General features: G+C 35.4%; 1 protein-coding gene and 1 long non-coding RNA gene across 2 annotated transcripts in view; one reads left to right on the top strand and one right to left on the bottom strand.

Moving 5' to 3' along the window:
- Positions 1–21,698, top strand: part of LOC114311302 (Transcription factor TFIIE, alpha subunit) — a 28,672-nt gene extending 6,974 nt beyond the window's left edge. Inside the window, exons 4-11 of the mRNA XM_028257421.2 lie at positions 1,130–1,250; positions 2,172–2,300; positions 2,536–2,645; positions 2,727–2,910; positions 8,901–9,104; positions 15,171–15,404; positions 15,527–15,731; positions 21,356–21,698. Coding sequence (XP_028113222.1) covers positions 1,130–1,250; positions 2,172–2,300; positions 2,536–2,645; positions 2,727–2,910; positions 8,901–9,104; positions 15,171–15,404; positions 15,527–15,731; positions 21,356–21,450 — 1,282 coding nt within the window. The 3' untranslated portion in view covers positions 21,451–21,698. The remainder of the gene's footprint in view (positions 1–1,129; positions 1,251–2,171; positions 2,301–2,535; positions 2,646–2,726; positions 2,911–8,900; positions 9,105–15,170; positions 15,405–15,526; positions 15,732–21,355) is intronic.
- Positions 16,482–21,329, bottom strand: LOC145790633 (uncharacterized). The gene is made up of 2 exons (XR_014329500.1): positions 18,202–21,329; positions 16,482–17,198 (listed from the first exon to the last, which is right to left on the bottom strand). It is a non-coding gene; the product is annotated as an uncharacterized LOC145790633 (long non-coding RNA).
- Positions 21,699–22,954: the final 1,256 nt, after the last annotated feature.

Below are 22,954 nucleotides of genomic sequence, written 5' to 3'. Positions count from 1 at the left end.
AACCTTTTAAGTGTTAACAATTCTTTGAGGCCATCGGACCAGGAGAAAACTTTTGAATTAAGCGTGGTGTACTTGCGGGAATCTCCTTACCGATGGCTTGTGCACCCCTGGGAATTAGTTGGGCTTAGATCCGGACACCTCGGAGCCAATCAAAAAAAAAAATAAAAAAGAAAAGAAACAAAAAAAGAGGAATATGATAGCCTTGATGGAACTATAGAATATATGTTTTATAGTTGAATAAGGGAGTTTGAGCTAGTTTTTGCCATAGTAAGATAAAATCAAGCAAGGCATTAGTACCATATTGTATACTTATTAAGGCTTGGAAATGCTTTGTTAAGGAGGGGCTGTCTTGGTTAACAAAATTATTAAGATTGCCTCCTTTGTGGACACTCTGAAGCATGTGCCCCTGCCGACGACATTGATGCATGTAATCTTCTCCTGTTAAAAGATATGGTAGGCAAGGCAGGAATAGACCTATGCTGCTGCTACAACTAAAACTGAGAAGTACAATCCCTCTTCCTTTTGGATGCACGACTATCAGAATGAGCACTTGAACTCACGTGATATTGTCTGGAGTCTCTGATCCTTGTGTCTAGTAATGTATTAAATCCTCAACCAAACTTGCTGCCTCAACTAGCTCGACATAAACTCTGATCCTTGATGCTGCCACGTTCTCTCGAACAGAGATCTTGAGCCTCGCTCAAACTGCATACACCAACGGTATTGACTCAAAACTGAGATAAACTCGTGAATGTGGCCTTGTACTGAGTAACAGATTAGGTAACCTGAATCAGAGAGGTAAACTTTTCCATTTGCAACTCTATCACAACATTTGGAAGCACTTCTCCAAAAACATTGTGGTGAAAGCCTCCCACGTCCCAGCCACTGTGGTCCTTGCATGCTTCCACCACTGTGTTGCCCAGTCATTCTATGTTGCCATTCTGTGCTGTCAGTAATTCCATTCTGTGCATCCCTTCTTAGGCTTTGTTATCTCTTGGTTTTCGATCTTCAGTTTTCCGTTATTTCTGCTTGTATTGTTACTAAAGCTACATCCCATTTATTCATTTTGAAATTCAATGCTTTTTTAGTCTGTTGTTTGTTGATGAAATATATATTTTATTGTATTCAGGCGTCAGTGGGTCAGAGAGGAAGATTTGGCGAAGGACTTGAAGCTGCACTCAAAGCAACTGCGTCGGACTTTGAGATTTTTTGAAGAAGAAAAGCTAGTCACCAGGGATCATAGAAGAGAGGTCAGTTCTGTATTGGGTTTATATTTACACTTTGGGAGCTCATAACTATGGTCTTGATATATTTGCTGTGTACTCTTCTGCAATATGTTGTAGTCCTGTTCCTAAAAATGTATTGAAGATATGAAAATATTCTATTTGTGGGATTTTAAATAATAATTGTACTTGAATACCAAGGTTCATCTAGTAGCTGTATTTACTATCACTCTTAAATAGTACTTTGATTTATGTAAACATTGGTAATTTACATATTATGATTTCAAGTGCAAATTTCAGGTTATCACATTAAGATCTCCTACTTTCAGTTTGGTTTGGTGTAAGCGCATGGGTGCCTTGTAGCTTTGTTGTTAGGTCAAACACAAATATGTGCTCTCTCTCTCTCTCTCTCTCTAAGAAGCACAGACACTTCTAAGAAGGTCAAGTGTTGTCTTCGACACCATGTCCAACATGACACGACACTCGTTGGACACGTCCAACACTTGGACAACACAACAAACACATTACAAGTTTGAATAAAATAACTTCGAATATAATGGTAAAACAAAAACATGTAAATTTGTATTTATTTTCCTTTTTCAAAATTGTAACCAAGTTCTTAAAAAAGAAAAAGAAATTTTTTTGTTTGTTTTTGTTCTAAAATCTTCATCTGCAAGACTATCCCTTTTCTGTTTGCAATTGCCTTTGCAGCTACCAAACTATATGGTTAGTTATCAAATTACACGTGTTTAAAGCAAAAGGGGACAGTGCTTTATATCAATTTGATTCATGTATAGTTGAGAGAATTCTCTTCCTCTCGTTCTTTTTATTCTGAATTGTTAGTACTAGGCTTACATTACAGTTTGCTAATAGTGGGAAAATGATATATATTTTTTTATTTATAATTTTATCATTATGATATTTATTTGATGTTTAATTTTGTAACAGACAGCAAAAGGTGCAAAAATTTATAGTGCTGCAATAGCTGCCACAGCTGATGGTCAGCAAAATGGGCGTGAGGGAGAAGAAAAGATTAAGCTGCACACTCACTCTTACTGTTGTTTAGATTATGCACAGGTTCTGCTTGTAGATCCATGGTGCTTATATATTTTAGATTCATGTGACTTACCTGTTTATCCCCATCAATTTATTTTTAAATATTTCATTTATAATTTAAAGTCTTTTTCTAATGTCAATTATAAATATTGCATTTCTGATTTAAGCCTTCTATTCTGTTTTTTAGGGGATTTGTTTATGTTATGTTTTTTAAATAAATGAAGTCAACAATTCTAAAGAAAAAGATGTGTTGCAGATATATGATGTTGTGAGGTACAGACTGCATCGAATGAAGAAAAAGCTAAAAGATGAACTGGAGAACAAGAACACAGTTCAGGAGTATATATGTCCCAACTGCGGGAAAAGGTTTTTTACTGTTGCCGCTGCTATTAGGTTATATATCTCTAGATAAAAAGCTTAAGGATTTTCCCATTGTCTAATGTCCAGGTATACTGCTTTGGATGCACTACGACTTGTTTCTCCAGAGGATGAATATTTCCATTGTGAAAGTTGCAATGGAGAACTTGTTGCTGAGAGTGACAAGTTAGCTGCTCAAGAAATGGGAGATGGAGATGATAATGCAAGGAGGCGGCGGCGTGAAAAGCTGAAGGACATGCTTCAAAAGATGGAGGTTGGTTTGTTTCTTTCATTTCCTTTAAATTTTTTTCCTTCTAATTTATTTGTCTTTGATACTTGTATGAATTATTGTCCATATATGTCGTCATCTCAGCATGGGATAATGCAGCATGCTACTTGCAGCATCATGGTTCCAATTGATATTTCTATAATTAACCATTTAGGTTATTTAATTGTGATTCAGCAGTATTTTCCCTCTCACAAAGTGCTGTGTAATCCAAAAAGTTTGAATCTAAGGCATGCTATTTAAACATTGCCAATATGATATATGATTGTTGTTTCAAAATTGAATTGTAACGTCCCCAAAATATAGGCATCCGACTGTATCCAGATTAATTCATAAATGTAATTTAAGCCCCATCATTTCCATCATCAGCATGCGAGAACAGTAGATAGTCTAGATGATTCATTCATCACTTCAAACATTAACGGTATGTTTGGTTTGGTTTTGGGAGAGTAGTTTTTAAAAATTGTTTTGGGGGGAGAGTTTAGAAATTTTTTTGGTTTGTTTGGTTGTGTATTTTGAAAGTAGTTTTCGAGTTTGGGAGTTTAGAATGATTTGATATTTTGTTTTAATTGAGTAGATGTGTGTGAGAGAAAAAGTGATTGAGAATGAGAGAGGAGAAAAAAAGTGATTGATTGATAAGTAAGAGAGAGAAAGTGATTTTGAAAATTATTTTGGAAAATTTACAAACCAAACAAATTTTTAAATTTTTTTTCCCAAAATCACTCTAGAAATCCAAACCAAACATACCCTAAATCTTCTCCTTTTCTATTCATAATAACCCCGGTAAGATTTAGGAAATAAACCACATGCATTAATACATTCACTATTCTTGTAACATGAATCTATAGCATGTGAGAGAGAAGTTAAAGCAAGTTAAATACAAAATAATGCCTTAACGGCTACAAGTTCCAAGGCTTTTCCTGATTACACGACATGGTTTTCAAACCCATACATAGATATCCCATGGCTTGCAAAACAAAACAAATAAAAAACCGAGCCTTGCGCTCCAGAAGAAATCCTCCACGCCTTCACTTTGGCGGAGGTACGCCACAATCACCTGAAAATGGTTTCCACTAAGGGATGAGCTCAATGCCCAGCAGAGATAATCTAAATAAAGTGCATGCAGTTTAACATCATGATGTGCAATGCATATGAAATGTTAATGCCAAAAATATAAGTTTTTCCTCATTTTGAAACCTTTCCATGCCATGCACTTGTTCGAAAACATAATCAACTCAATCATTTATTTGATAAACAAGGGTGGTAAATACGGCACTGGTAATCCTTAGGCAAGTTGTTTGCAAGTAGGCCCTCAAGGCACTACCAAAACCACATTATCGGTTCCTAACTGGAAGGAACTTGATACCTACTCCGCACGTATTTTTGGACTTTCACCATGGATCTCAAGCCAACTTAATTCTCAATTCTACACCCCCTGCTAAATTCACCAAGGTATTTACCCCAAACTCAACACATTTTGAATATTTCCAATAAATCAATTTCGAAAGCCAATTTCTCAAATTCAAAGCAAAAACTTAAATCATAAGATTATGCGATGAGCAATGCTATGCATGAATTTATAAATATTCCAATTTACCTAGTTCGCATGTGAGTTCTACAATAATCCATACAACCCTCCACCGATTGTCAAAATAATTATCTCTATTCAAAATATAATTTCAAGAGACAATAAATAATACATAATCATGCATCTTCAATAAATTCAACATAGGAGTAACAATCATATGTTCAACCTCCTCTTTCTCAACTCAACCAAGAAACATTATTGTTGTTCCAAATTTTCATCAATTTCCCTTTTTCATTCAAATTCATGAATTCACCAAGAATTTCCATAATGTCCAAAATAACATATGTTTCTCCCAACAATAAATTTTTCCAAAATTCCATGGAGTTTCAACAACACAACCAATTTCTCAATCTCAACACATTCTAGGGTTTTGAAAAAATGGGGTTTCTCATTTAAAAATAATATTTTCCCCAAAATTTCAATACCACTCATTATCTTTAGCAATCAATAAAAATTTCAAGAAGAAACTTAAGAAATCCCCCTTTTATTTAAGTATAACAAATATAGATATTAGAAACCCTCATCTCAAATTCATACCAACTCTCAAAATAGCAAATAATGAAGTTAAAACACATACACTAAACTTAGGAAATCCCTACCTCAAACTTAGGAGAGGAAATGAGAGAAAAGTCCTAATTTTTCATGACATCCGATCTTCACCACACAAAAATGTTCCCCTTGCAACGCTCAACAAAATGACCTCAAGAACTAGGGTCAAGAAATCAATGGATTTTGCTACATCAAGAGAAGTAGGAGTTTGTGGTGGTATACAGAGAGAGATGAGAGAAAAGAGGAAAAAGATGAAATGTAGAGAGAGAGAGAGAGAGAGAGAGAGAGAGAGTGAAGAGAGAGAGAAGTGAAAAAGTGAAGGAAAGGGGGTGTTTGCCTTAGATTTTATGAAATTGGGCACGAAATTCGAGTCTGGGATGCGCTCGTCTGCACGTGCGGGCCCCTTGGCCGCATGTGCAGTGGTCCATTCTGCACAAGTGGTGGCTCTAAGCTGCTCAAGCGGATCCTTTCAGGGGAGTTTAAGTTCCAGTCCCTCACTTCTGCATGTGCGGTTTCCGTCTCTGCACGTGTGGGAGCCTTCCCAGAAAACCAATCCTGTTTGACTCAATCCGCACATGCGAGCTTCCCCAACCGCACGTGCGGAAATGGCTGTTGCTCAAAAATGCCTCCGGGACATTTCCACACTCTCTGGTTCTGTTCCCACGCTTGAAAATTGAAGATTCTAACTCGGGGATAATTTAAAAACATGAAACAAGGTTGGAAACAAATGTAGAGATGTTACACGATCCTCAAAATTTTTGGAAACAAAAATAATAGTTTGAAGTTGAAATAATAAACCCGAAACAAGCATAATTAAGTTGGTTTGAAAACCTGGGACGTCACACCATTATTCCGGAATTAATGTTGCGAATTCAACCCTCCTTTGGCCAGACTCTTGTTTCAAAAAAACAAGAATTTGAGAACTAATGCTGTAACTTTGATATCAAAGTGTAATATTTATCAAATGGAATGAAATTATTGTTTGTTATTATTAAAATAATACACTACATTTGCTGTAATTCTTTGCTTATTTTGCCCAGCTAATACACGGTCTTTTTGTTTGTGTGTTGATTGTGTTGTGTTGAATTATTGTCTACTGGAGTGATACTTGAGTGTAACTTTTGACCTGGGTTATGTCCATTCTTTTTATTTTTGGGCACATTTTGTTGTACCCAGCATGAGATTCAACTTCTGTTTGAATTTAGTTTTCTATTTGTTATTGTTTTGTCTTCTCCTTCAGTGTATTAGAAATTCAACATTTTTCTTTATAAATCGCTGGTGAAGTGGGAATGCAATGGCTGCATATTATCATGTTTTCAAATATATCATACTGGTGTCACACATCGCGTCAAGGTGCTTGTGTTATTCCTAAATTTATCCTGTTTTTCATCAAATGAACATATAGTGATACTATAGATTTTGATGATTTTGGATTATATTCAAGTACACCTACTATTGCTTGTGATCGTGAAATACCTAGAAAATTACATATATTTTCTAGTCTTCGATAATTTCCTGGTCGGGGGCCTGGAGGGTTTCGAGTACCATGTGTCATATAATAGATGATAATGATTACATATTTTACAAGAAACTATGATTAGTAGGAAGATTAGTATAGCATGTTTACAAGAAACTAAGTGGGTTGGTAATAAAGCAAGAAGAATAGGAAACACTGGGTATAAAAATTTACTGTACTAGTAAAGACAGACATAGAAATGTACGGATAATTGTAGCTAATCATCTTAAAGATAAGGTTGTAATAGTCTTAAGAATAAGAGATAGAATAATGCTAATTAAGCTTGTAATTGAAGAAAGCATAATGAATGTGATTAGCAACTATACACCCCAATTATGATTAGAATTTAGAACATATTAAAAGACAATTTTGGGAGCAACTAGATGAGTTAATGCAACAAGTACTTGTAGAAGAGAAACATTGATTTGAAGGTTTGGCACCTTGATGTCGGCTCTTCGCCACCTAGGGCTGTAGTATGTTCCAAGGGTTGGGCTGGATCGGGATTATAAATTTTCCCATTCTCATCCATTAAATAATATTTAATTACTAGAAAAGTTTGTTTTAAATTGTCAACTTGTAGATAGTTAGTTGGCCTTCTAATTTAAGAGGTTTATCCAAAGATATAGGTGGAGTTTTCAACGGTCATTTAGGAAAGGATAAGCAAGGGTAGGAAAAGATAAGCAAGGGTACAAGAGGATACATGGTGGATATAGTTTTGGTGACCAAAGTGAGGCTGGAGAAAGCATATTTGATTTCGCAGTGGTGGTGTGTGCTTCCATGGTGGTAGAGAATGAAAAAGAGAGAGAGAGAGAGAGAGAGAGATGAATTTTTGGTTGTGGGTTTAAGTGAAGGAGATAAGGGCGTTTTTGTATTGGATTGTTTGGATGCAATGACAAATTTTTTAAACTTATTTTTCTACATAATTAAGGGTAAATTTGGCATTTTAGAAAAATGAATAAATGACATCATTTTCAGTTCTATTAACAGACCTGTATTTAGGGTTAATATGAAACATAGAATCAAAGCGTAAGGGAGGTTAATGCCATTTTAGAAACCTCAGGGGAGGGGAGGTAAGTGTAATTTATCCTTGTTTGTTTATTTAATCTTGTAGCTGTGTTTCATAGTGTGTAGAGTGATTGCAGAAAATATTATGAATTGCAGTAGGAATAATTGAAGAAATTAAATGCCTGATATTGAAAGAGCTTCTATACTAGCTAAGCCTAGAGATCTCTTTAAGCATTTGGCATGAAGGATAGAAGGGGAAGATACAGCAGAGCAGCATGGGTCCGAGGATAGCAACTCAAGCACTAAAATTGCCTGTAATACTAGATTAGAGCTTTCAAATTCCCAGAAATGCGTATTGTCTGAGTTTGCTGGAAGAGTGAGTATAGTTGATGCTGCAAGACAGTAGAAACTCAACAGCCATGGAGCAGAGTAGAAACAAGACAGCTATGGAGCAGTTAATTGGGTTTCAAATGAATGAAATTGCTCAGGGTTGTCATATTGCCCCAAATAAGGATTGTTTTTATGACATTGTTTTCTTAAATTATGTCACAACTGACCAATCGTAAATTTTATATGTGAAATATTAAGATAAGATTTATCATATTCATAATTGAAATTGGGTTTGGGTTTGTTGGTTGCCTAACACTTCAACTCAATTCCAATCTAAATAGAGATCAGGGTTGAAATTGTTGCCAAAGGCTCACCAAAGAGTGGATTTGGGCTCAAGTTCAGCCTAATGGAGTTTTAGTTCTTGTTGAAGCTGAATTTCCTGGTAGACAGTGGAGCTATGAGCTACATCTAATGAGAACATGACCTCACAAAATATTCCTCTTGTAGGGGTTTGGTTGTGGGGGTCCTTACCTGGTGCTTCAGTTAATGCCCAGGCTGTAAGCGTGAAAAGCTAGTTCTTGGCTTTAGTATAAATCCTGCTTGCAAATAATGTCAAAGGTTAGGTCTATATCACTGTATCCCTCCTAGCATGGAGTCCAGAATACGCTCCAGGACCATCACGGGGTAATAGTACGTGCTACAGTTATGCAAAGGGGTCTTTTTTAATACCTTTTTATGGTGCTGAAAAAAATGAAATGTCGATGCTTAACATGAGTAGGCTCCAGAATGCTCACCTTCCATAATTTAGGATATACATGAGCATCTCTAGATAGATATTTGTGCATGAGTTTAAGTTATGCAAAATTCTTCCCTGATTCTGAATACACTGACCTTAAACTTTATGCTTTTTGAAAATTCTTCCTGGTCATTGTATTTATACAGATTCTACATGGTTTTCTTCCATTCTTATGTCAATCTTAATGAGTGCAGGAACAGCTTAAGCCATTAATGGATCAACTCAGCAGAGTAAAAGATTTGCCTTCTCCTGAATTTGGAAATCTTCATGCATGGGAACTTCGTGCTAATGCTGCTGTTCGCGCTGCAAATGGTGATTCTAGTGCCAATGATTCCTCTAAATCTTCACAGGGGCTTGGGTTTGGTGGAACGCCTATGCCATTTGTTGGAGAGACAAAGGTAGCCTTTTAATCATCCTTCTTGTGTCAAAAATAAAAATAAAAAAGAACAGGAAAGAGGTCTGCTCAATATGAAGTGCTCTGTACTTGTGTGTTACTGGTAACATTTATTATTGATATTAATGTTATAATATCTTTGGTAGTCAGTACCTGTCCTTTCTTTGATTTTTCTCTATTTGCCATCAATAAGTAAAATTTCCCATGGAATTGAATGGGTTCTTGGGCAGCCCTCTGTGTTTCTGGAAAGTCATTTCCTAATTTAAATATGGTGATGGAGCTATGTGTTGATCGTGTGGAATCAAGCCCTTCAGTTTCACAAACATTTAGTGATCTCATTTCAAGACAGTCAAGTCATTCCAAATTCTGTTCTGTTATCTTAATTTTCATATAGTGAAAGGATAATAGAGAAGGACCATATCAAGTCAAGAACTCAATATAAAGAAGATGGACTAGTTCAAATGCTCTTAAATGTTTTTAATCCAATATAATAAATTTTGATAATAGTATTAACAACTAGTGCACTAGTTCTCTTGATTTAAGAGAGGCGGGACTACTCATGATGAGAACTACCTCATTTACCAACAATGTCATCTAGAATACGTGGTGTACCATGTTCTTGCTTGTGTAAGGTAACAGCGGACTAATAGTTAATGATTGGGTTTTTTAATCTTAATTGAGCCAACAAAGTTGAAATGTAATTTTATATTACATTTTCACTCTTGCTCAACATTAGTAGTTCTTGCAGTATGTATTTCAATCTTTGTCTGAAATTTGGGATTGTGTGGCAATGATTCCTCTCTCTCTCTCTCTCTCTCTCTCACACACACACACACACACACACACACACACACACACACACACATGCACTGTGCACTCATGGTTCTCATTTTCTTTGTATTTCAATGTATGGAAATATTTGATTTTTCTTTCTCTCATTAGGCCTCGTTTGGGAACAGGCTAATTTAGTAACTTTTTGGCTATTTGGCTAAAATATGAGCTAAAAAAAACTAGTATGTTTGGGATGACTTTTTGGCTTTTTACAGAAAGATGTGCAAAAAGTGGAGAGAAAAGAGAATCTTTGACTTTTTGGTATGAGTTGTTAGCTTTTTGGCTAATTTGGTAACTTTTTGGCTAAAATGGAGGGTTCCCAAACGAGGCAATCTTTCGGCAATCAACCAGTGTACTCAGGCTGGTGGTCGCTGAGGGTATGCTACTTTAAGTCAGAAGCAGGGCTGAAGGAAGTTTGGTTTAGACTTATCAGGGCATCGTTGCATCTGTGAAATATTATCATCTTTTGGCTATGTTTGAATGATAGAAATCTTGAGAGAGAATGGGAATGTGATTACGGGTTTCCATGATTCTAGCATTTGGAATGGATTGGAATAGAAAAGTGATTCCTGATTTTCTATTTCACCAGGAATCACATTTCCGTGCTAATTAGGAATTTGATCCCCCCACTTTCCCGTGCAAATCTCACATTCTTGGAAGAATGTTAGCTATTTGGCCCACTATTTAAATTTTCCCATTAAAGATTCCAAAGCAAACCAGACGCTTGAATAGAATTGACACAGGAATTTTATTACTAGTAATGGCATTCCTATTTCCATAGCCTGTGATTCAAAACATGGCCTCAAGGAATTCAAAGATAAATACAGAGGCATGGGGTCAAAGAGGTTTGTTGTTTCGGTTTGGGTAGGATTTGGCATGAGGATCCAATTGTTGGCGTTGATGAAGCTAATAGTAGGACATCTTTATCAAGGGATGAAATTTTTATTAGAAGATCTGAAACCTTAAACTTGCAAGTCAAAAAGTCGTTCCTAAGCTAACTATCTTGCATTTAACTTCAAGGTAGATTGAGCAAAGAGTTATGGTAGTTTTATTTTCCTATTCTGGTGGCCAATAAGTGTGTTGGACTCTTAGATTAAGCGGTGTTAAGGTGTGGCTGATTTGTAAGCTGACCCAACTGAACCGACGAGCAAAATCGGATTCGGTTGATTTTGATAAGATAAATGGTTGGCTACGGGTGCTTATTTATGAATTTTCAGTTTCATGGTCGATTTACGGGTTTAATATCGCATCACCCACAAAACCTGAACCAACTGAAAAAATAAATAAGTAATATATTTACACGTGCTACCCTCTTATTGGACTGTCATACTACACTTATTACCTACCTTATCACCAACTCTCCACGTACTCTCTATCCCATCACTCAGACCTTTCAACTCCCACTTCCTATATTCTCTCTATCTCTCAAACTTTATTCTTTGTTCTTTTTCTCTCAACTATTTTTTCCCTTTTTTCTCTCAAACGCTTATACCTCACTATCTCTGTCTCTCCCACTCAAGTTTAAGGTTAGGTGATGATGACATACCACATCGATGATAATGGGATCAGACGACGGTCATAACATCAGACATCGACGATCAAATCAGTCCCTTAATGAGAACAACGACGACGACAATCAGATCAGCACCTTCACCTATTCCCCTTTTAGTTTCTGTCTCTTACCCCCTCTGAAACATGATTTTGCAACCACAAAGGGCTTTGTTTGTTCTTGAAAGATGCCAAAGGGTTTTGATCTTGGTCATTTGAGGATTAGGGAAGAAGATGAGTGGTTGGTTTCGACCCCTAACCAATCTTTTTTGAACGCAATGTCTGGTTTCGAACATGTAATTGGTTGAAATCGGATGACTTCCTATTCTACCTAAGATGGACAGCATGAGCGACGGGTATGTGGTGAACCCAACTTGATCCAACTTGTGAACACCCTTAGTTGGGACCTATGAAGCAAAGACACCTCTCCGGTGGTCACGTACGGGTGTCTGACATGCTGGAAAGAGTCGGACACTTAGGGACACGCTACGGACACATTAAGGACACGCTGAGGACTACTTTTTTCAAAAAAATTAAAATTTTCAACGTTACTAAAGTAACATACAAAAGTTAATAAATTTAAATATTTCACATAAAATATATATTAAATATTTAAAAATATGACATATAATAAATATATAAAATTATATTTTTTGCACGTGTCCCCAACGTGTCGTGTCTTATATTTTTTGAAAATTTACGTGTCTGTGTGTTTGTGTTGTGTCACGTGTCCATGTCCGTACTTCTTAGGCTAGGACTTTAAGCTATATTTGTTGGGTTTATGGGTTTTGGAGATAAATAGAGGTGAAGGATGAAGTATTGTATTTTAAGGTTTGGTTTTAGGTTTGTGTGAATGGATCACATGCTGAATTTTTCTACTTAGAGGGGTTTGAGATAAGAGATTTTTCTATCTGATTTGTTGTCCATGTTAGTTAAGTGTTGAGTTGGATGATTAGTAGGGTGGTGCAAGGGAAGATTTGGACATGGTCCACACTTTAGCAAGGGAAGGGGTATGGCGTTAGGCGGTTCAGTATTTTTAACAGACCCTTTTGGGAGAATGGTTCCAGAAATTTTCTTATGAGAGGGATATATATTGGAGGTATGACAGCTCTTGAGTGATTGGCTTCATTAGATGTGAACATGTCTCATGGGTGAGGTGAGGGCTTTGTAATGGGTTGTCAATTTGTTTGGGGAAGATTTTTTAAAGCATTCTAGCTTCAAGGTGGTTAGGGGTGATAGAGTGAAGTTCTAGTGCCATAAGTGGCGTGGAAATGAGACACTTGAGAGGCCTTTTCCTACCGATTTCCTTACCATTGATAGAGAAGCTTTGGTGGTTATGCGTGGGTTCAGGTAGTGAGATTTTATAGGATGTTGGTCTAACAAGAAATTCACAAGATTGAAAGGTGGATCAATTGAATAATGTTGTCAACCTCCTCTATGGGTATCATGGTATTGCAAAAGGTGAAGACTATGTGGAGTGTTATGAAGAAAGGGAGGGTTGAAGTGAAGTCATTTTGTGCAGCAAGCCTTATTGGGAAGTAGAAGAGTGAATTTTCCTTAGGGCAGTAGGTTACTAGGGCTCCATCCAAGATTTCTTTCTTTGTGTATAATGCATCACATGAGAAGATTCATCGATTTAAAACAAAATATAGGACACGACACACTTGGGACAAGTTAAAATTTTATATTTTTACAAATTTGTTATATATCATATAAATGATTAATTTATTCAAAGATAATGAAAAATATGTAATATAATGCTAATTACATTAAAAAATTATATATTTCATAACTTAAATATAACGCTAATTCATGTAATGCTTACATTCTAAAAAATGCAAAACAATTATAGAACATTATTAACACATGATGTATTCATCTTATAAATGTTTCAAAACTTTCTTAGTGCATAAGTTGTGTTTTGAAGAATGCATAACATTGTTATTATGAAGGAATTCATCACGTAAGACGTGCTTGGAGGGTTCAAAAAGAGTCTCTGAAGTGTACATGAAGTGTCAATAAAGTGTCTAATATTGTGAATTTGATTTTTGAATTAGGACACATTGAAGAAGTGTAGGACATGCATTTAGGAGTGTTCGAAGAGTATCAGTGTCGGACACGACATGCTTCCTATGTAGAAGTGTCCGTGTTTCTTAGTTCTTAGGAGATAGCAATTATTTTTTGTTGGTGTTGCATGTGTTCAGGTGATGGAGTCGGCCGATCATTTGCTTATTCATTGCAAGGTGTCTACTGATATGGGGGTTTGGTGATGGCTTTATTTGGAATGAACTGGGATTTTTTTAGGGATGTGGGAAGAGTCATGTTTGTATGGTGGGGAGTTAAAGTAGGAAAGAAGAGACGAAAGGCGTGGCTGCTAGAGTGAAACAAGACCGTTCAAGGAGTTGAAGAGCTATTATACCTAACCTAGACGTATTTTGTTGATTTTGTAGATTCTTTTTATTTGTAAGAATCTATTTTTTGATTTTTTTTTTGTCATTTGAGTATGTAGTCCAAGTTTATTTTGGATTTTATAGGTTATCATGATTTAACCTGTGTACATGGGCGGCATCCCCTTTTGATGTTCGTATAATGTTATATGCTTAATCAATAAAAATTATTCCTCCAATGCTTTAACTTTTAGCCTATTGGATCATCTGAATCCCGAGTCCTGTGAGAACTTTATCGAGCCCAAGAATAACCTGTGTTGAAACTCCAAAACACTTTTAGGAGGTTGCCGTCTTCTATCAGAAAATAAAATGCAAAAGCTGACCCCGATAGCAGCAGGGGATACTTCTGGTCCTACTTGTAGAATCTACAATTGACCTGGATCAATTCTAATTCCAAAAGCTGTTGTCCGTATCTGATTTGATAGTTCATTAAAATGCTAATGCATAGTGGAGCCCTAGGTATGGACCCCGATTAGACTGGAGCTTACACTTAATTAACTCTAATTCATGCTCTAGCTGAGTATTTGATAGCGGTATTACTCCTGTAGTTAAAATAATCACAGTTAACTTTGGAATTGAAAACAAGAAGAGGATGCGTGAAAGTTTTGCTTATGGATTGTGGAAATAAGAAGTGAGGTCTGGTTTTTCAGCAAGCAATTCGACAGGATATGTCCTTGACAAATATCCTTCCTTGCTGAGGTTTCCAAAAATGTGAAACATATTAGAATGCGTGCTTCAAAGTTCTAAGTGATGCTGACCCCGTATGATAGAGTTCATGATTACTTCTGTGAGTCTATTCTTGGTTGAATCTCTCTTTAACCTCAAATAATGCATCATTTAGGTTCATTCTTAGGTCTTTTGTAGATCCATCATTAACCTTTTAATCAGAGTGGAATGTGATATTTAATAGCCTTGTTGTGACAGTAACCAAAACTCTTTTCTTGCTTTTTGAGTCAGTCTTGACACGTCGTGTATACTTGGAATTTTTTATATTTTTCCTTTGTGAACAGAGGCATCATGTGTTCAGCTTTGTCTTATTGTGGTTAGGAAAAAATCCAGTAGACTTTCCTATGATAACATATATTCTCAAGAGAAATATTTACTCTGATAGTTGAGCATAGGATGGCTTAGTTTCCCGAAATGATTAAGAAAATTTACTATTACTTATCAGAAAAGGAAAAAATAATATTAGTTTTATTGTCAACTGGACTGTATTCAAACAATTTATGGTCATTTCTTGGCAGGTTGAAGTTGCCTTCTCTGGTATTGAAGAAAAAGGCGAGGATATTAAATCTGAGAATGCAAATTCCCCTATGAAAGTCTTGCCTCCTTGGATGATCAAACAAGGGATGAACCTTACAAAAGAGCAGCGTGGGGAGGTCAAGCAGGAATCGAAGATGGAGGGCACTTCAGCAGCTGTAGAGTTATCAGAAGACAAAAAGTCAACAACTGGAAAAGATGATGCAAAGAATTTACAGGCCTGTGCAGAGACATGAATTCCTAAATTTTTTGTTATCTTAATTTGAATCTTGTGTGCTTCACCTTTTATTTCTTTGATGCTTAGATCTGACTTCATTTCCACTCTCTGGTTGTGTTGCAGGATGAATATGTTAAAGCCTATTATGCTGCTCTACTTCAGAGGCAACGGGAGCAAGAAGAAGCTGCCAAGACAGAACAGGAGTTGTTAAACACTAACATCTCTAATGGTCTTAATGGTACATTTGAGCGTCAAGTTGGAATGAAGTCCAAACGTGATGAAAATGATGAAGATGAAAATGTTGAATGGGAAGAGGCTCCACCTGCAGGTAGATATGAAAAATCATTGCCCTGCTTTCAAAGTCTTTTTGATATTTGGAATGTTGTGTGAGCTTCTTAAATAAGCAAATTATATCTGTGATGAGAAATTGTCAAACACAGCATGAAATCATTAACTATTTTTGTAGGAAAGTGAAGTTCGGAGAATTTGAATTGATAAGCTATGATTATTGGAGTTCTCTCTCTCTCTCTCTAGTTATGGTTAATTATCTAGATGTCATGTCATGTCATAAGATTTTATCAAATGATGCATCCCATATTACAAATGCTTTATGATTCATGTTGAAAATATTTGAAACTTTGTGGAAGTGTCTTAACTTCTTTTATGTATGCTCTTTTCAATTCTTGATATATTATTCTGAATGTAAGGTATGAAAGTTCTGAGTGCTAACTGCCCTCTTAACATCCATTGTGTGTGAGCAAAGATTGTTAGCATTTTTACCGGAGTTTTCTCCTTGTAGTGTAGAAGACCAGATAATGAGTATTATATGTTGGTTTTGGGGTGTTCCAACTTCTGCAGCACATTTGGTTGCGTTTTTGTATCCTCTTTTTTCAGAGATTTCAAAAATCTTGTGATGGCAAACAATTTTCTGCCTGCACTATAAAAAAACATGCAAAGCCTTCTTGGGTTGGATATCTGGAAGGAGCAAAACATGAATCAAGTTCTTTGTAATCGAAGTTCCTGGCAATCCATAAGAACTCCATTGACCTAAAGGAGAATATGTTGAAAAGAAAAATGATTTATTTATTTTTTGGTTTTTCTTGTTTCCGTCGTTGGAAAAGCTGTAACTGACAATGCAACCAATGGCAACCAGTTTCCTTTTGTTCAGTTCTTTATTCTTTGTATTTTTTAGACTATATCTGAAATGATTGACCTTTCTCACATTCTCATATCACTAAAACCTTTGAGCTTGGAGTTCATTTGTGTCGTTGTGACGCCCCTAAAATCGAAAACATCAAGGAATATAATAACAAAGAAATATAGGGTACTGCTAAGGTTATAAGTTCAAGAATAAATAATGATACGTCACTAATGAGTCCTTTGGTCCATAACTAAGTAAGATCTTAAGAAAGATCGGAAGAGTCAAAGTAGCCTCCTGTCTAAGTCCAATATCCTTAGATAGCAAAGCTACCTTTTCGATAGATCTTAACAATATTAACGCAAGTTCTACATAAGGTGACGGAAAATAAAGGATAGCTTACACAAAAGATATACATAGATATATAAGCAAATAATAATTACAAACTTGTGTTTTAAGTAACAAGATGAGCTTTTATATTACAACCCCAAAACAAATTTACGAAGAGACTTAACAAAACTAGTTCTAGTTCCTTCTCGGAGAGCCATATGTCTTCAAACGTTTCCATTGCACCGCCGTTCGGATAAAATTTTTCAACACCTGGCATGAAACACCATGAGTTTGGAATGTCCAGTAAATTAACACACACCCCGTCCCCTTTTCCCAAGGAAGCACGGGTGCGGGTACGAGTACGGTACGGGTACGAGTGCGGATATGCCGATTCGGCAAAACTCAAAAAAAGTACGATACGGGTACGGCTACGGTACGCCGATATTTTTTTATTTTTTTTTAAATATAATTTTGATTAAAGGATCCAACCTACAAATTAAAATTAAATATCAAAACTAAAAAAAGAACTACTCATTTTCCTATAATTTAAAACCATTAAGCGTTAAAAATAATATTTGTGAAATCTCTCACTTTGATATGTTATGCACTGTGAATTTGTGATCATAATTTATTTTTAAAATCTTTCTTTTTGCTCATCAATTTGCTATTTTTATAGGGTGAGACCAAAGAAATAACAGGAGACCAAAGAAAGATTTAAAGTTAATTACCAACAATAAAGGAAAAAAATTCTCAATTGGTGCAGGTTGTCAATTGCAATTTGCATAATACATAAAATTGCATCATTCCCAACAACTACTAATCAACTAATACAGTATCAATTTTTAATGTTTTGTGCATAAACTTTAAAAGTTTGTTATGATTAAAGATTTTATAAAGAAATTCTAGGAGGATCTAAAGCAAAAACATAATGCATAGTCATACACAGAACTACCCTTTATAGGCCTTGTTATTTTTTTTGGTTCAAATTGCTTTTTAAAAACATTAAAATCATTTGTTGATATGCTTCTACAATTTATACAGACAAACAGGACAACAGAGAAATATCAAAATTACTGATCTGCAAGGGCACCAAAAAAAATAAAAAATAATAATAATAATTGCTAATTTGCAAGGGCAGAAAAAAAAAAAAAAAAAAAAATGGCCTTGGCGTACCCGTGGCGTACCCACGCCGTACCCGTGGCGTACCCGAATAAGCCAAACGTACCGGACCCTCTTTTGCCGTACCCGGTACGCGTACCGCCGTACCAGTACGCGTACCCGCACCCGGTACTCGTACGGCACTATTTTTGGAGTACTCGTGCTTCATAGCCTTTTCCTAATCCAATACACAATTACAATAATGGCACGATGATATCATACAGCGGGAGCAATAATCAAGCAGAGCTTATAATAACTTTCAATTCTCAATAATAACAGTCAATCTAGTTAGTTCTAGGCAACTTTCCACGGAATGCCGTTCTTACCTAACACTCCAAGCTTGGCTTAAGGCAAACCACTACCCTTTCCTACTCACCATTCCAGATGCCCCACTCCTAGGGCTATGTACCTAGATCGTGTCATCTTGGAATATAGGATAGTCATAACTCGTCGGCCACGAGAATTCTCATTTGTGTTCTGGTCTGCCACAAGAATTCTCATCTGTGCCACAAGCATTCTCATTTATGTTCTGCAAGACCACCGCACGGCTGACATAAATGACTATGTTCTAAACCTTAGCCAACTTGAGTATTGTAACACAACTTGCGCAAGACCTAACCTCACAATCTATCATTTTTCTTCCATTTCTCAAATAACTAGTCCATTTGTCTCATCATTCCGATTATCTCATAAAAATTTCTTTGGCGATCAAAAATCAAACACCACCCATATTAAGTTACCCGTTAAGTTAGGTGTGTTTTGTTAAGGTCAGAACAAGTTATTGAAATAACATTTACTGTACAAGTATAAACATTTCAAGGCACAAATTTAAAGTAATACAACCACAAACATATATAGATGTCATATTAAAGTTTGAGCAAACAATAAGAAGCATATTCAATCAACTAAGAACATGAAACTATTAACAAGAACAAATTTTCATATTCGGTTTACTTTAAAGATAAACTATCAAAGTGGTATTTTTAGAATTTTCGAGAAGTTGTCTTATTTAGGGTTTGTAGAGAATTTTGTCTAGTTTCAAATCAATTTATGGAAGTGGGGTAACTTTTCTAGATTTTTAGTTATTAATGAAATACTGCAGCTCTGTTTAGATTCGTCGGCTATTATGAAAGTCGATTTTTCTCTCAAACCACTGATTCATTTTCAATAAAATCAAATTTTCTTGAAAGGCAACACTTTAATGAGGTTTTGATGTAAATTGAGCTAAAGATGGTTTTTCTAGAATTTTTGGAAGTTGGCTGAAAATACTGGTTATTGGAGCACAAAACTTGAAATAAAAAGAGTTGTAAGAAAAGGGGGTAACCATGGGTAATTTTTCACTTCTCTTATGATGAAAACATGATAAATAATATACTAATAACTCAGATTTTTAGTTTGAAGGTGTTTCTTTAAAAATGATAGATGAAATGGTTGGAAATTGGTGACTTTGCTTCAACAAAGAAAGAATACAAACAAGGTAATAAACAAAGCTCAACCTCTCTTATTCAAACGCAAGTATCCTATACATAAACATAAAAACAGCGCCGCCAAATTAGTACACATTAATGTGTGTTTGGGAGGGGAAAGATTAGATACACACCTAACCTTTGACATATGAAAACAATATTCTAAGCATATATTGTCGTGTATTTAGTAGAGAAAAGAAAAGGATAGATTGTGTTGTGGCTTACTTGTTTGCCTAGGAATGGTGTATGCAAGCTTTCCCTCTTTTTCTTCCTCCTCCTTCCAAAGCTCACACCTTTTCTTCTTCTCTCTCTCTCTCTCTCTCTCTCTCTCTCCCTCTTGCTAAAAATATTTGTGTACGTGTTTTTGTGTGTAAAAGTCTTGAGGTGATCTATTTATAGGAAAATTGTGATGAGAAGTCCAAAGTGCCATTGTTTCTAATGGAATGAAATAGTTTTGGATTTAGTTTGAATGTAATGGAATGTAAGATGATTAGGAGGTCTAATTAAGTGTTAAAGCATGATTTAGTTGTGGATTTGTCTAGATTGATATAGGGTACAAGAAAAACTTCTAAAGTCAAGGTACTTTAGTCAATATTCTTCCAAGATTCAAACAATTTGTTCCAAAAAGTACATACCAATACACCTATATCTATATGGCTGGTCATGTGGGGGTGATTTTGAGAGTTTTTTCAATTTATTTTTGTGTACAAAATCTTATATATATTGTAGATATTTTTGCAAAAAAAAGATTATAATAATGGATTGTACCTTTTTACATATAAAGAATGGTTTTGGGGGCTAAAGTGCAATTTTAATATAGTGTGAGGGCATGGGCTCAATTTATGAATTAGGATATCTATTTCAAGTGAAGAATTAATTAAGCTAGTGATGGGGAAAATAATTTAGTTTGTGTTCTCTTGCTTTAAATTAAAAGGTGAATAATTAAATGAAAATGGTGAAAATCGGAAACTAGGGTTCTGAGTGGTTAATCTATAATCAAAGAGTTAAATAATTAATACTAGAGTGTTAGAAACGATTACGAAGCTACTGGGGTCGATTAGGGTTTGTACGGGCTCGTCTACGATGTATTTTCGGTTCTAGGGTTAAATTTGTGAATAAATGAGGAACTAAGGACTTTATTATAATAACTCAAAAGTCAGGGCCTTAATAGGGTTTACAAAAGTTAGGGGCCTCACTGTCGTGCATGTATTTTTATGTTTTAATGTTTTAAATTTTATATGAAACAAAAAGAGAACTTGTTAGAGATAAGATGGGTGTATGAAGATGAGATGGGTGGAAAATCCATCAAAACTCACACGAAAAAGAAAAGGCATAAATGTTTTGACCATCCACTTGAATATGATAGGCCAACTACATTGTTGGGTTAATTTCCTAACTTAAGCTTTTAGGATGGTTGGAGATCTAACAAGATATTAGAACTGAGTCTAGGCAGTCCACTGTTCAAGTTTTGTTATCAGCCCTGTTATTCCTGTCATTGTGCAGTCAATCTGTTCTCTTCATGTGTGCACGCAGTATGATATCCCTACGTCTGTACATTGTTGGTTCTATTTGCTACGACTTTTGGTGGTTACTTAGTTGTCATTCTCCATATACTAATTTTCTTCTAGCTATGATTATTCTTTGATAAAACATGTGGATAATTTGAAATTCTTCAGAATGCATCTTTTGCCACGTTTGCAGCGACAAACAGAGCCCAATGGATCTTTCTATTTTATCATATTGTGTAATAATTGGTCTTTTAGGGATTCGAGATTTCCTTTTTGTTTTCTTTGTGGATTGTCGTGCTTGATAATCTTTGGTTTGGTGGCCACTAATTGTATTTCATTCTGTGTGTTACAGGTAATACAGGTGAAAATTACAAGGTTGACTTAAATGTTCAAGCTGATGCATCAGGTGATGATGATGAGGATGACATAGATTGGGAGGAGGGTTGAGAGAACAGTATTCTGTCCCATGCAATATTTTGTCTATTACTAGAAAGACGAGTGAGCAGAGTGATGATGGGGTTTTCTCAAGTTGCTTTCTTTGTCGACTTTTTTTTTTTTTTTTACCATACAACAACCAGTAACCATAAAATGTGGAACTTCTCTTGTTTGGAGCTTTTTAAAGAGAGATCTTCTGTTGTAAGTGTGGATTGAAGAAACAATGCAAGTAAAATAGAGAAGGGAAAATTTTATATAAATGACACTGCTGTTTCAATGTGCTCAAGTGATTGTGCAGACTATGAAGAAAGCAAAAACAACAAAATCATTTGTCTTTTTTGTTTTTTGAGGACTTGTTTATTTGTTGGGCAAATTTAATTTTATCCCATGTGGTTTACTCTCCGTGCAGTGAAGTCTAGAAATGTACACATGATTCTCCCCATAGTTTGTGGATTAAACTATACCATCTATACTATTATTATTAGGGATTAAAACGAAAAACCAAAATATCTCTGTATATTCAAGTAATAACCTCTATAACAAGGGATGTGGATTTTGACTTGATTGGAAAGTTAAAAAATCTCAGCATTTTGGTTCAAGTTGTATCAAGGTTGAAAGATTGGGAATTGGTTCTCACTTTTCTTTTTTGCTTTGATTTGTCAAGATTATCATTACTCTTCAGTTTTGAAACATTCTCAAGTTTTTGGGCTTTCATTTGAATTGTTTCGTAAATAAATTTTTGAGAAAATTATAAATACATAAAAAAATCCCCTCAAAGTTTGAGTAACAAATAAAATCTAACTTCTTATTTGTTTGAATGTACACCTTGCCCTTTTATAAAGATTAGGTAATTTAAACAATTTAGTCATTTTTATTTTCCTTTCATTATTATCGACAACCACTTCTCACTTTTACCATTGTCTATCACCACCTCTTCTCTTTTTCAATCTACTGTCATAAACCTTCATCCATTTTTTCATCCACTGCTACTTCTCTTTTCTTCCCTAGCTCATAGAATATACATTATATACAATGCAACATTCATTACAATAAGAGATGCCCCTTGGTCTTATAACAAATAAAGGGTTTAACCCTTACAAAAGAAAATGGCTTTCGGCTAACAAAACAAGGCCCTAGGCCAACAAGTAAAGAGCCTTTTAAGTTCACATCCATATCGCCACGTTGACTCAAGGTCACGGTCCAATATCAACACTAAAAAAGATTTTTAAACAACGTGGGATGAACCAAATGTGTAGTTGAAAAATCTTTATATCTATTAATATCAATCTACACACCTACATGATTATGATGCGAGACATATAGATATAACTGGATTTAAAATCTTTTCAATTCATAACAATAATCCTTTCAATTTCCAAAGAAACAAAATCAATATCACAAAGTTCTTCATTCCTACAAGTCTCATTTCCATGTATAAAATAATTCCATTTGATTATCTGAGGTGAATCCCAAGGTCAATGTATTTATCATTAGTCATCGCTAAGCACCACCTAAT

Source organism: Camellia sinensis, chromosome 5 (assembly GCF_055761805.1).
Source record: "Camellia sinensis isolate YWXY chromosome 5, ASM5576180v1, whole genome shotgun sequence".
Classification (NCBI taxonomy): Eukaryota; Viridiplantae; Streptophyta; class Magnoliopsida; order Ericales; family Theaceae; genus Camellia; species Camellia sinensis.
This window is presented reverse-complemented; position numbering and strand designations above follow the sequence as displayed.